This window comes from Stomoxys calcitrans, chromosome 2 (genome assembly GCF_963082655.1).
Source record: "Stomoxys calcitrans chromosome 2, idStoCalc2.1, whole genome shotgun sequence".
NCBI classification, from domain to species: domain Eukaryota; kingdom Metazoa; phylum Arthropoda; class Insecta; order Diptera; family Muscidae; genus Stomoxys; species Stomoxys calcitrans.
In genome coordinates, this window is record NC_081553.1 from 133,744,922 (window position 1) to 133,759,343 (window position 14,422).

General features: G+C 40.5%; 1 protein-coding gene across 3 annotated transcripts in view; it reads left to right on the top strand.

Annotated features, from left to right (window-relative positions):
• LOC106096080 (transcription initiation factor TFIID subunit 1) overlaps positions 1 to 4,165 on the top strand; it is a 34,491-nt gene extending 30,326 nt beyond the window's left edge. For all 3 annotated transcript variants that reach the window (XM_013263632.2, XM_013263630.2, XM_013263631.2), the window contains 2 exons: positions 3,298 to 3,501; positions 3,563 to 4,165. In XM_013263632.2, the coding sequence (XP_013119086.1) occupies positions 3,298 to 3,501; positions 3,563 to 4,056 (698 nt within the window). In that variant the 3' untranslated portion in view covers positions 4,057 to 4,165. The remainder of the gene's footprint in view (positions 1 to 3,297; positions 3,502 to 3,562) is intronic.
• The last annotated feature ends 10,257 nt before the right edge of the window (positions 4,166 to 14,422 follow it).

Consider the following 14,422-nt stretch of genomic DNA (forward strand, 5'->3'; position numbering starts at 1 on the left):
TGTAGGGATGCTCATCGTTTGAAGCCCATTTCATTGGACTGTCGGGACTCCCATCAACAATCCAAGGCCGCGCTTTCCCATTCCAAGGACAATCGACGTCTTTGTTCCGGAGAACCTTGGTCACAGGGCCTTGGCAACCCTGCAGCCTGTAACAACACATTGGTCATAGTAGAAAACCACCATCCCAGACAGCCAACTTAAAGACGGGTTCACCATCGGCATCACACTCCAGTCCATCCGCGACCCAAGCCTGGTCGTTGATGGACAACTCGTCAGCCGCTTCGTTCCCGCCTCCCCTTAATGGCCCGGAATTAAGCACAATCAGCAGCCCCCAAACATCCGAGACGCTCCTTGGATCCCCCGACAAACGTCGACATCACATAACTCACAGCAAAGCCCTTCAGCGCCGCCAGACTGTCCATAAAATTGTGACAGTCTGAGAGGGCCGCGGCGCCTGACTCAGGATCGCATCCAAGGCTCTGAGGATCGCGAAAACCTCAGCCTGAAAGATACAGCACTCGTCCACTAATCTATGTCACTTCCAAAAAATCCTTGAAATTCAACAAAAACCCCGGACCCGAAAAAAGCGGGACGCCCCCGTTCAAAAATCCCTTCCTGATATGACAACCTCCAGATCGCCATCGAAGAAAGATCCACCCGGCACATAGTCCGTCGCGTCGCGAATTCCACGTCGTCGTTCCTGGCCAGCGTCATCCCCCAAAGCAAACGAATGCCCGAAATCCGAAGAGTGCCATTTCCCTAACTATATCAGCTAGAGGAAAGCTCTCCACACTGCGCACAGCACATACAAGTGCAAAGGTTTCAGATCAAGTATCGCATTCAGTGCTGCTCTTGGAGCACCACTCCTCACCTCCGACGATGTACCTTCTCGATCATGTCGCGTACACCCATCCTCTCAAGGGACCGGTGCCTGGTGACGATCGGCCGAACCATTGGACTGTCCCTGTCCTAAGTACCCAACTCCTACCTATGGAGGTTCGACATAATTAAAGTAGTTTGACACTGTTTGACTCTCTCCTCAAGGTTTCTTCTTCATTTAAACCCAAGTGGGCGGCAGCTCCACCCTATCAAGCACCGGTCCCTTGAACTCGCCATACTTCCTCCATCTTGTGAACAATATCAGCTCTATCTTTCTGGGGTTTATACCAAGCCCATTGGCTCTAGCTCTTCAAGACAGCTTGTTTAGCTCGCCCTGAAAGATATCCGTGATAGTAAAGGGAAAACGATCGCCTGTCAAAATGACAACGTTATCATTGATAACCAAAAGCCACAACAGAGGGGATAAAACCCTTCATTGGCCTTCAGCGTAACATCAATCCAGTTTACCAGAAGAGGGGAACTCTCATATCAACCAGATATCGACGAATGGACCCAACTCCTTACTTACTTATTAAAATTGGCTATGACAGATCCCATTAGCCGAACGTTAAATAGCGTTCCAAGCGCCTCGATCTTCTGCGTTCCTTCTAAAATCTCTGACACCAAGTTTTGAGGTGTCTCCCGCCACCTGATCTTTCCATCGGGCTCTTGGTCGTCCCGGTTTGCGTATACCACCGTGATCGCCTTTCTTACCAAATGAGCTAACCAACGCAACCGTTGTATTTTGATGCATTTAACTATGCTATCGTCGTCATACAGCTCGTGGTTTATACGACGCCTATATTCTCCATTAACTCAAACTAGTCCATATATTTTACGAAGGATTTTTATTTCAAACACTCGGTACCCATGCTTCGGAGCCATACAACAGCACGGGTAGTATTAGGGTCTTGTATAGTGAAATTTTTGTCTGTCTAGAGGTGGCTTTGCTCCTCATCTGATTGCTCAATCCAAAGTAGCATCTATTACCCAATATAAGCTGTGTTCTATTTTAGTTCTATATAGTGCAGTACATTGAAATTTGTATGAAAATGACATCTGTCGTCAGGATTGCCATCATGTGTTCAAAATTTTCACAAATAGTGTGGCCAAACGCAGAAATCCTCTATTGTACAATAAAATTAGGTGCACAAAGCTTAACAAATTTTATTTGACTTTTATGCCTAAACACGTTTTGTAAATTTTGTTTATAAATTTTACGAATATTTTTACTTTTTTCCTCGTACTGTCTTGGCAGGTTGGCAAATTGCGTTGCCTCCTCTTGACAAACAAATAGACTTGCACTGGAATCTTTTGATTCGTTTTATTTTTGCCCTTCAAGCCTTGTCTATCCAGTACTAAAATAGAACACAGCAATTATCCTTCGTTTTATTTAAAAACTGGCGTCTTACGGCGGTGCGGGGTAAATGAAATTGCTGACTATCTCAAAGTTGTATCTCTTAACTTTCTGTTCGGGTTTACAGGGCTTTGTGGGAGTTGATATCATCCACTTTGTCTTATCTCCATTTAAGTTTCAAACGAATAACTTCCCACATATTTTTTTCTGAAAATCGGTGTAGACCTGTTGTTGTTGTAACGAGTTTTGTGTTCCATCTTTTGTCTGCATGGTTCTGCTGAATATCCAGATCCAGCAACTCTGCGATATGGGTCTGAGTCTAGTAAATTTGGCTGGGCAGTTAAACAGGTGACGCGTGGTCCCTGGCAACAATCGGATCGCACATCCTCCCCTTTGACATAAATCCCAGCTCTTAAGGAGTTGAGGAGGATGCATCTGCCGGAACGTCGGGTGTATGTCAGAAGAGGTCAATTTCTTCAGGTTTCGATTTGTACTTATCGCTTGTAATTTATTGCATAAACTAATCGATTTCATTACATTTTCATAATTTTGCACTTATATCCGCTATAGTGGGCTCTATCCGACTACACTTGTAATTCAATTCGCATGTAACTCTACTAATCATATTCTATAAAATAGATAAAAAGCGTTGTAGACCCAGAAGCCTCCTTCACTTGCATAAGTGTAATCGCTTGACATAGCTCTTCCCAATTAGAAGTCATATAAGAAAATAAGTACTAAATTGCATAGCTTGTTAGTACTAAGGAAATAACTTTACTAAGAATTTCTAATAAAACCATTACAAAAAGTGGCCATAAAAATACCTTAGCAAATATATCTGTGGAATTAAATGTTACTTCGATAAGTTCCATCGGTAATGCTTCATTTTTTGTATATCTCAATATGTGTACAGTTTTAAGAATATTGTTCCGTTTTTTTTTTTATCGAATGCATTTGAGAGAGTAAAGTACTGTTGTCTGTGTTTTTGAATGAATAGGTCAATGCGTTCACTTTAACAAACATTTATTGCATAACTTTTACATTTATTAACATCGCTTCAGATCTGCAATGTTCTACCGAAGAAGAGGATGATGAATTCCAAGAGGTTTCCGAAGATGAAAATAGTGCCGCAAATATTCTAGATCAAGGAGAACGTATGCATTCCATGTCAAATGCCGGTGGCAGCGAAGGAGGAGGTTCTGATTTATTAGACTCAGCCAACGTTAAATCGGAAATGAAGCTTGAAGCGCCACAATTGGGAGGAGGTAATTTTTAGGCTTTGAAAATATTGAATGTTTATTTTAAAGAGAAGCCATTAATTTTCAGATGAGTCTATGGATCTGGATCCCAATTATGATCCTTCAGATTTTCTTACAATGCACAATCGCATAGGTGGAAGTACGGCTACTGCTGTAACTGGCTCCGAGTCACACTATCAGTCTTCAAATGTTTCGCAGTTCCTACCGCAAGATGAAGACGCCCACCAAGAGAGTGCTGCACCAATGAATTCGGAAAAAATGTCCCTTATGATGGGTAACAATGACAATATGGGAATTAACAACGATTTAGGCATATCCGAAAGTGACGATGATGATGATAATGCTCACCCCAAGAAAGAAGGATTCTCTGAACAAATGGAGGAAGACATTGAGGCTTCCCACGACAATGCTTCTCATGGCATGTTGGGTATGCAGCAACAAATCCAACAATTATCGTATGGCGATGATGCTGGTCTAGATGAAAATCAAATACATCAGCCCCCTCAAGAAGATCCACCATCACAGGATGATAACAATGACGATGACTGGTTAAGATTTTAAAATAGCAGTAAAAGCTAAGTAAAATATCTTTTCTTTTTTAATTTAAACAATCATATTTTTAATTGTAAGGATTTCTTATTGTAATAAATATTCTATGTTTATAAATCTACCAAAGGCGTTTAATTTCATTGTTCCGAACAACTGTCACCGGCGTTAAGATAGTAAGCACTGCTGAGAAATGTTTTCGCAAGATTTGAAACCGGGCTTTCTATTGTTTGGGATATTACGATAAACTGGTCTCAAATGCAAATTTTGCTTATGAACATTCCACTAAGGAACAGGGGCCAACTTCTCACATACCAATGAGTGCAGTCCGAATCAAGTTTAAGCTCAATGATAAGTGGCCTCCTTTTTATAGCCGAGTCCGAACGGCGTGCCGCAGTGGGACACCTCTTTGGAGAGAAGTTTTAAATGGCGTAGTACCTCACAAATGTTGCCAGCATTAGACGGGGAAGGCCACCGCTTTCCAGGATTCGAACGCGGGCGTTCAGCGTCATAGGCGGACATGCTAACCTCTGCGCTACGGTGGTCTACCATGACAAAAATCAATTTTTACGAAAACTTCAAGAAATTTAAAGTAAATTATGAATGAAGAAAGCACGTGTAAAGGGAAGCTTGGCGATCCCCGCCGTTGTCGACTATTTAAAAGCTGGTCGTCGATTATTTAAAGGCTCCAATAACTGAGTGCCTACAATGCCACAATATCGATCACTCAGTACTTAAGCAGGAGCCGGTGTCGCGCTGATTGGCGCGACAGCAATAACAGTTACTGCGTATGGAACATTCCACTATCCCCAACATCCTATTTATAAATAATCGACTCAGTGCTCCGTGTTATACTTGCAATTTGCTTTCCATTAAAAAATAGCGGTGATACTTTCCTCATATCAATGAGTTCGATACAAGTTTAAGTTCAATGATAATACTTGCAATTTATTTATACATTTTCTTCATTATACGTTAAAGTCTTGCTATGCTCTCGTAGCCCTGCCTTGCTATGCTCTCGTAGGCTGCCCTCTCAGTTTGCAACACAATGCTACGTTCCGCCTTCTAGTCAGCTGATTAAATTTGAAGTTTGAATCAATTTCAAAACCAAACATGTGTAATAAGAATACTGCTAGTCCTATTCTATGTGTAATTCTCTAACAGTTTATTGTAAATGGTTAAGGAATGTATGAATGAATTGCCCACTATGACAAGGTCAGTTTACACGGAAGCCAGTCTGATCCATTGTTAAACCTAGTGAGAAAAAATATAGGCTTAAAGAAGAAAAAGTGCGAAATATGTATGTGAAAATATAAGAAGAAATTGGAAGAGAGTCGGGGTACGGGAGCTTCAACCTCACTGTCCTCGAACCGAAGGTCTTGTGGGCCGCCATGCTGTCCACAGACTGTATCCCTTATCAGAATTTCTTGCGCGGCTACACCTTTCCGACAGTCTCACCGACAGACTGATGTTGTCTGTCCCAGAGTAAACCCCTAATCCATTCCCCGACTCCATCTTGGAGCTTTCTGTAAAGACGAGAGTCTAAAAAACTATAACTTCTATCTCCGATTGAATAGGGCCAGCTCTATCTTTCCTGGGTTCGTTCTCAATCCGTTTCTCGTAGCCGATCTCGACAGTTACATTTCCATAAAGTCGCTGATCGTCGACACAAATTTGCCTTGTATCAGTAGTACGATGTCGTCCGCATATGTGATCGTTCTCACGCTATCCCTATTGAGATCCAACATGATTTCGTTTTTCACTAGTTTCCAGAGAATCGGCGACAACACACACCCGCCTTCGGAACATATTATCTGGGACGGTCTATGGACCCTATTTTCACGTTGATAAATACCCCCTCATTATTCAGGAATGCCGCCATTGCCTATTCCTTCAGTAGGAGAAACGTCTCGTACCTTTTTTTGAAAGGTCATTTCCTCCGAGCTGCCCTTAAGGTATGCACGACACCTTCAAGTCTTTATGGTTTTGTAATAAGCATAATTGTCTCTACATTTACGACACATTTATTCTACATTTACGAGAGCACAACCAGGCCTAATCGTTGCGACCCATTAAAGGAGTCTTTTTAATTCCTTTGTCAAAAGTGTTAAGAACTCCTTTCAAACCCGAATGTGGCAGGTTTAAGTATTCTATAAAACTGTTTGTATAGCAATTTTACTATAGGTCTCTGAAAACACCAAAATCCTGAAACTTTATTAGAAAAATGCTACTTTTTACTAGGAAGGTACCAGAACAACTTGTGAAAAATATTGTTCTACATGGAAACATATTTTCAAATGCATACTTCAGTATGTCTATTTTTTTGTGAGTTCCGGGTGTTCATCTGTTTAGACATCAAAAGCCAGGTTATAAAACAATAAATACAAGCCCTGGTACAGGTTCTCGGTGTGTGGTATCAAAAAGAGAGACGGACGTCACAAAAAAATAAGTGTAGCTTTTCAACAGCTGTAAAATTTAAAAAAAGCGTGATAAATTCGGCCGGGCCTAATCTTGGGAACCCACCGCCATGGATACTGCTAAAAGTTTTCACAAAGGATTTGGACCGAACGTGCCACGACTGTTGGAAGTCGTGACAGAACACTAAGTACAAAATCTGAATCACATCAGATAAAAATTGAAGTTTTCAGGGGCTCGGTTTATATAGGAGCAATATCAGGTTATACACCGTTTTGGACCATGCCTGTCACGATTGTTGGAAGTCATAACAGAGCCCTACGTGTAAAACGGCTTTTAGACGTTTAAGATGTCAAATCGGGAGATCGGTTTATATGGGACCCTTATCAGGTTATAGAGCGATTCAGACCATGCTTGACAAGATTGTTGAAAGTCGCAGCGGAATACTATATGCCAAATTTCAGCCCACCATGTTAATAATTGCAGATTCCAGGTACTGAAGACGTCCAGTCAAAGAAACACTTTATATGGGACCTATATGAAAATCTGAACCGATTACATATGGCTTACAAATGGGTCACATTTGTAAGCCCCAGCGACCTACATCAATAAGAAGTAGCTGTTCAAAATTTCGTGTAGCTAGCTCAACGCGTTCGATCGCTATCGTGATTTCCACAGACGGAAGGAGACGAGGACGGACATGATTAAATCGACTTGGAATGTCAAGACGATCAAGATTATAAATACTTTATGGGATCGGAGAGCAATATTTGAATATATGAATATATGAATCCTGTAATACGGGTTAATCCATCTCATACTGCAATATATGCTCGACATCATATCACAGATTATATCAAAGTAGATCCATAAAACAGCGAACCCCACATAAAAAATTCAAGAAATTCCAGCTTCAATGATGAAAAAAACGAGTTCTTTGTATTCAAAGTTCTTCGTCTTCAAAATGCTTCCATAATCAACATGGCATTCAAACAAATTATAATCTTGTCGTAGATTATTAAACTTGACACACTCAAAAATAGCATGGTGTGTGGAATCCTGTTTCTGGAACCTGTCACAAACTGGTATGGAGATCGTACCAATCCTGTTTAGATAACATTTGTCGACGTTGTGTCCAATGCAGAGCCTGTTAATAATCTCTGTCTCTTAAGGACCGCAATGCATCTTGAGAAACCAAATTTTTTAATGACAATGTTACAGAGAGTATGAAAAAACTTGCCTTTTTCCATCGAAACCATATTAAAGGATCAGTTCTAACCAGACCACAATCTGGTTTTAATTGCGTTAAGGGTCTCACCATGAGACAGCTCAACATCAAGAAATTCCAGCTTCAATGATGAAAAAAACGAGTTCTTTGTATTCAAAGTTCTTCGTCTTCAAAATGCTTCCATAATCAACATGGCATTCAAACAAATTATAATCTTGTCGTAGATTATTAAACTTGACACACTCAAAAATAGCATGGTGTGTGGAATCCTGTTTCTGGAACCTGTCACAAACTGGTGTGGAGATCGTACCAATCCTGTTTAGATAACATTTGTCGACGTTGTGTCCAATGCAGAGCCTGTTAATAATCTCTGTCTCTTAAGGACCGCAATGCATCTTGAGAAACCAAATTTTTTAATGACAATGTTACAGAGAGTATGAAAAAACTTGCCTTTTTCCATCGAAACCATATTAAAGGATCAGTTCTAACCAGACCACAATCTGGTTTTAATTGCGTTAAGGGTCTCACCATGAGACAGCTCAACATCAAGAAATTCCAGCTTCAATGATGAAAAAAACGAGTTCTTTGTATTCAAAGTTCTTCGTCTTCAAAATGCTTCCATAATCAACATGGCATTCAAACAAATTATAATCTTGTCGTAGATTATTAAACTTGACACACTCAAAAATAGCATGGTGTGTGGAATCCTGTTTCTGGAACCTGTCACAAACTGGTGTGGAGATCGTACCAATCCTGTTTAGATAACATTTGTCGACGTTGTGTCCAATGCAGAGCCTGTTAATAATCTCTGTCTCTTAAGGACCGCAATGCATCTTGAGAAACCAAATTTTTTAATGACAATGTTACAGAGAGTATGAAAAAACTTGCCTTTTTCCATCGAAACCATATTAAAGGATCAGTTCTAACCAGACCACAATCTGGTTTTAATTGCGTTAAGGGTCTCACCATGAGACAGCTCAACATCCAGTGGGGCACCACACTCAGTGGCCAACTTTGCAATCTTATCAACTGTCTCATTAAAGCCTATGCAACGATTAGCAGGTTCCCAGACAATATGGCACTGCTTAATTCTGGATTGTTAAACCTTACTGTGAAACAAAGAGGCAACATAATCGCCAATTATTTCCTTCGCGAGAACTTAGAAGCCGCAAGGCTACCTGTGAAGAAAACACACTTACAATGCCTATTCTCTATGGCCATATCCTATGCTTTGTACAAGGCCCAAAGCTCCCCAAACATGAAAGAGACTCTAAAAACCAGTTTAAAATAAAATTTGTAAACTAGGTACAAAAACACCACATTTTGTCGTGTTCCCAGCAATTGAGACATCAGTCCGTCCGTCCGTCCGTCTGTCTGTCGAAAGCACGCTAACTTCCGAAGGAGTAAAGCTAGCCGCTTGAAATTTTGCACAAATACTTCTTATTAGTGTAGGTCGGTTGGTATTGTAAATGGGCCATATCGGTCCATGTTTTGATATAGCTGCCATATAAACCGATCTTAGGTCTTGACTTCTTGAGCCTCTAGAGTGCGCAATTCTTATCCGATCAGAATGAAATTTTGCACGACGTGTTTTGCTATGATATCCAACAACTGTGCCAAGTATAGCTCAAATCGGTCCATAACCTGATATAGCTGCATATAAACCGATCTTGGGTCTTGACTTCTAGAGCCTCTAGTGTGCGCAATTCTTATCCGATCAGAATGAAATTTTGCACGACGTGTTTTGTTATGATATCCAACAACTGTGTCAAGTATGGTTCAAATCGGTCCATAACCTGATATAGCTGCCATATAAACCGATCTTGGGTCTTGACTTCTTGAGCCTCTAGAGTGCGCAATTCTTATCTTATTGAAATGGAATTTCGCACGACGTGTTTTGTTATTATATCCAACAACTGTGCCAAGTATAGTTCAAATCGGTCCATAACCTGATATAGCTGCCATATAAACCGATCTTAGGTCTTGACTTCTTGAGCCTCTAGTGTGCGCAATTCTTATCCGATCAGAATGAAATTTTGCACGACGTGTTTTGCTATGATATCCAACAACTGTGCCAAGTATAGTTCAAATCGGTCCATAACCTGATATAGCTGCCATATAAACCGATCTTGGGTCTTGACTTCTTGAGCCTCTAGTGTACGCAATTCTTATCCGATCAGAATGAAATTTTGCACGACGTGTTTTGTTATGATATCCAACAACTGTGCCAAGTAGGGTTCAAATCGGTCCATAACCTGATATAGCTGCCATATAAACCGATCTTGGGTCTTGACTTCTTGAGCCTCTAGTGTGCGCAATTCTTATCCGATCAGAATGAAATTTTTCACGACGTGTTTTGTTATGATATCCAACAACTGTGCCAAGTATAGTTCAAATCGGTCCATAACCTGATATAGCTGCCATATAAACCGATCTTGGGTCTTGACTTCTTGAGCCTCTAGTGTGCGCAATTCTTATCCGATCAGAATGAAATTTTGCACGACGTGTTTTGCTATGATATCCAACAACTGTGCCAAGTATAGCTCAAATCGGTCCATAACCTGATATAGCTGCATATAAACCGATCTTGGGTCTTGACTTCTAGAGCCTCTAGTGTGCGCAATTCTTATCCGATCAGAATGAAATTTTGCACGACGTGTTTTGTTATGATATCCAACAACTGTGTCAAGTATGGTTCAAATCGGTCCATAACCTGATATAGCTGCCATATAAACCGATCTTGGGTCTTGACTTCTTGAGCCTCTAGAGTGCGCAATTCTTATCTTATTGAAATGGAATTTCGCACGACGTGTTTTGTTATTATATCCAACAACTGTGCCAAGTATAGTTCAAATCGGTCCATAACCTGATATAGCTGCCATATAAACCGATCTTAGGTCTTGACTTCTTGAGCCTCTAGTGTGCGCAATTCTTATCCGATCAGAATGAAATTTTGCACGACGTGTTTTGCTATGATATCCAACAACTGTGCCAAGTATAGTTCAAATCGGTCCATAACCTGATATAGCTGCCATATAAACCGATCTTGGGTCTTGACTTCTTGAGCCTCTAGTGTGCGCAATTCTTATCCGATCAGAATGAAATTTTGCACGACGTGTTTTGTTATGATATCCAACAACTGTGCCAAGTAGGGTTCAAATCGGTCCATAACCTGATATAGCTGCCATATAAACCGATCTTGGGTCTTGACTTCTTGAGCCTCTAGTGTGCGCAATTCTTATCCGATCAGAATGAAATTTTTCACGACGTGTTTTGTTATGATATCCAACAACTGTGCCAAGTATGGTCCAAATCAGTACATAACCTGATATAGCTGCCATATAAACCGATCTTGGGTCTTGACTTCTTGAGCCTCTAGAGTGCGCAATTCTTATCCGATTGGAATGAATTTTTCCACGTAGTATATTGTTATGATATCCAACAACTGCGCCAAGTATGGTTCAAATCGGTCCATAACCTGATATAGCTGTCATATAAACCGATCTTGGGTCTTGACTTCTTGTGCCTCTAGAGGGCGCAATTCTTATCCGATTGGAATGGAATTTCGCACGACGTGTTTTGTTATGATACCCAACAACTGTGGCAAGTATGGTTTAAATCGCTTCATAACCTGATATAGCTGCCATAGAAACCGATCTTGGGCCTTGGCTTCTTGAGCCTCTAGAGTGCGCAATTCTTATCCGTTTGGAATGATATAGCTGTCATATAAACAGATCTGGGGACTTGACTTCTTGAGCTTCAAGAGGGCGCAATTCCTATCTGATTTGGCTGAAATTTTGCGTGACATTTTTTATTTTTTCTTTCAACAACTGTGTCAAATAAGGTTTAAATCGGTTCATAACCTGGTATAGCTGCCATATAAACCGATCTGGGATCTTGACTTCTTGACCCCTAGAGGTCGCAATTATTATCCGATATGCCTGAAATTTTGTACGATGGATCCTCTCATGACCATCAACAAACGTGTTTATTATGGTCTGAATCGGTCTATAGCCCGATACAGATCCCATATAAATCGTTCTCTCTATTTTACTTCGTGAGCCCCAATGGGCGCAATTCTTATACGAATTGGCTGAAATTTTACACAGGTCTCCAACATATAATTTAATTGTGGTCCGAACCGGACCATATCTTGATATCGTTTTAATAGCAGAACAACTCTTTTCTTATATCCTTTTTTGCCTAAGAAGAGATGCCGGGAAAAGAACTCGACAAATGCGATCCATGGTGGAGGGTATATAAGATTCGGCCCGGCCGAACTTAGCACGCTTTTACTTGTTTTATTTCTATGTTTTTGATCTGATGAATAACTTCTGCAGGAGTTCTCCTTTTTTTGACGATTATAGGTTATGTTGTGTTTGTCAGCCACAACATCATAGAGATAAGAATTATATATATGAACCCTGCTCAGCAGGCAACTCATGAGCCAGGACATAGATGTTGTTTAGGTCTAGATACTCCTAGACATCTTCTCAACATACCATTCTGCAGGCTTTCAAGTACTGGTTCTCGAGTACTCCAATTAGGATCACACAAGACTCCTATAGACATTTACGGAGAATCTGGGATGCAATCCTCCCCGTAATGACGTCAAACATTTTAGCATTTTCCCTTTACCATGAACATTATTAACAATAGAATCATAATGATCCTTCACAGTTAAGGAGCAAGAAATAATTGTGCCAAAAAAACGCATGTTCCTCACCATTAATTGCCAGATCAATCATCTTGTTGCTAGACTTAGCATGTACATGGTATGACATTTTCCGGAAGTGAAAGTCAAGTTCTAGTCACGACATGATTATAAAGTCATCAGCATATTGCAAAATCAGTGTACTACTGTCCTCCTCCGAAAGTAGTCCTGAAGTGTATAGATTGAAAATCAAAGGTGACAGGCAACTGCGACAGGCGGTTGTCCATACGGCGGTTGCTTCAGTGTACTACACACTGCTACTACAACAACAACCTCCTCTTGGATCATTTTCAGCACTCTGAGAGAAAAAAAATTAAAGATCCAATGGCAGCAAGATTTCAGGATTCCCATATCCATCAAAATTATATATAATTCCCCAATACCAACGCAGTAGTTTTTAGTTATTGGCAATTCGATATAACAATTCATTAAGGAATGTATTTGCGGATCTGTTCTTTAAATATCCAAATGACCTCACCGGTATCCGAGCACTTGCCAAGAAATTAATAATCAATCTGTCTTTAAACATGAGATTAATGCACTTGAGCAATACGAAGATAAGGGAGATAGGCCAGAAACTTTCGATAACGTTGTAACCCTTGTTAGGCTTTGGAATTGGTGCAATACTAATTATTCGGAAATCGTCACTCTAGAGTTTTTCTGAAAAGAGTTGTTCGAAGCAATAAGAACAGCTCGCTGGGAGATACCAGGCAATGCCCTTAGCATGGCATATGTTACAATATCATGTCCACCTACCGAACTCATTCGTTTGTTGTCCTAGACCTTATCGAGATACTTAATTTCAAAAGGATCAACAGCGTCATCCTCCTCAAACGAAATGATTATCTGATTGATCCACACAAACAACTACCTTACTTTTCAATAGTTCCAAGTAGTCCTTGTTATTTTCTGCATTCCACATATCGCTTTGGAGACTACTTCTGCCTCTAACATTATATATAAATTTCCTGACATCCGTGTACTAGGTTCCCGATGAATTTATCAATCTTAGCAAGAAAACAATACAACTTTTTTCTTCCACCCTTGCATTCAACAGGTTTGTATAGCTTGGATCAATTCCTGATTTCTTAGTAGCTCCCAGATTTCTTCTTAACAATTTCTTAAGATCCTCAGTCCACCAAAACTTTGGTGCCCGAGGGCCGAAAAACTCATACGTTGCATTGGATACCTCTTCCTTGATCGCCTTCTCGATAAGGAAAACATCAGGTTCCAATTCAAGAGATTTTAGGAATCCATGAGTTTTCTCTTGAAAAGAAATGTAACTTACTTAGATCCACAATCCTTTACATCAACTGGTATTGGGAAATGCCTGCTACCTTCCAAGTAGCTCTGACACACCTCCCACAAGTCCTCTAAGTCAGCACTTATAAATTCTAGGTCCTACACCGATCCAACAGCCTTCTCATTTCTCTTTCATTCAGAAGGTTTTTCAAACGGCACAACAATATCAAAACCACATAGGCTGGAACATTGTGGTCCGATCTGTGTGGTGTTAATTGCTGTCACCAGAAGCTTAGCTGCGTGCTACCGGGAGCGTCCACAGGTAGTGGATAGTGGAATGCTTCATACGGAGTAGTTGCAACGACGGTCACGGACAATCAACGTTATCGAGCGGAGAGTGTGAGAGGCCAGGCGGCCTCAATAAGTGGCCAGACGGTACTGGCTCTCGCACAAATACTGAGTGCATTAGATGCTCGATATAACAAGGCGGGTTATGGGCGCCTTTATATAATCAATAGCAAACTACAACAACAACCATAATTACTTAGATAGTATTCAACAAAGTCTTTGTTTTTGTTTAACGACTGTACATTCAGTTTAAAGATTTTTACCATGAAGACTGATATTAAAAACATTATTATCCTTCATTTGAGTATTGAAGCTAATTTTATTAAGTATTGACAAAAAATGATTCTTCCCACCCAAGGCTGTGGAATTATATGTCATCCGTAAGAAATCTGCCATGAAGCTCAGCATTTCCCTTGTAACTGTCTCCAATCCGA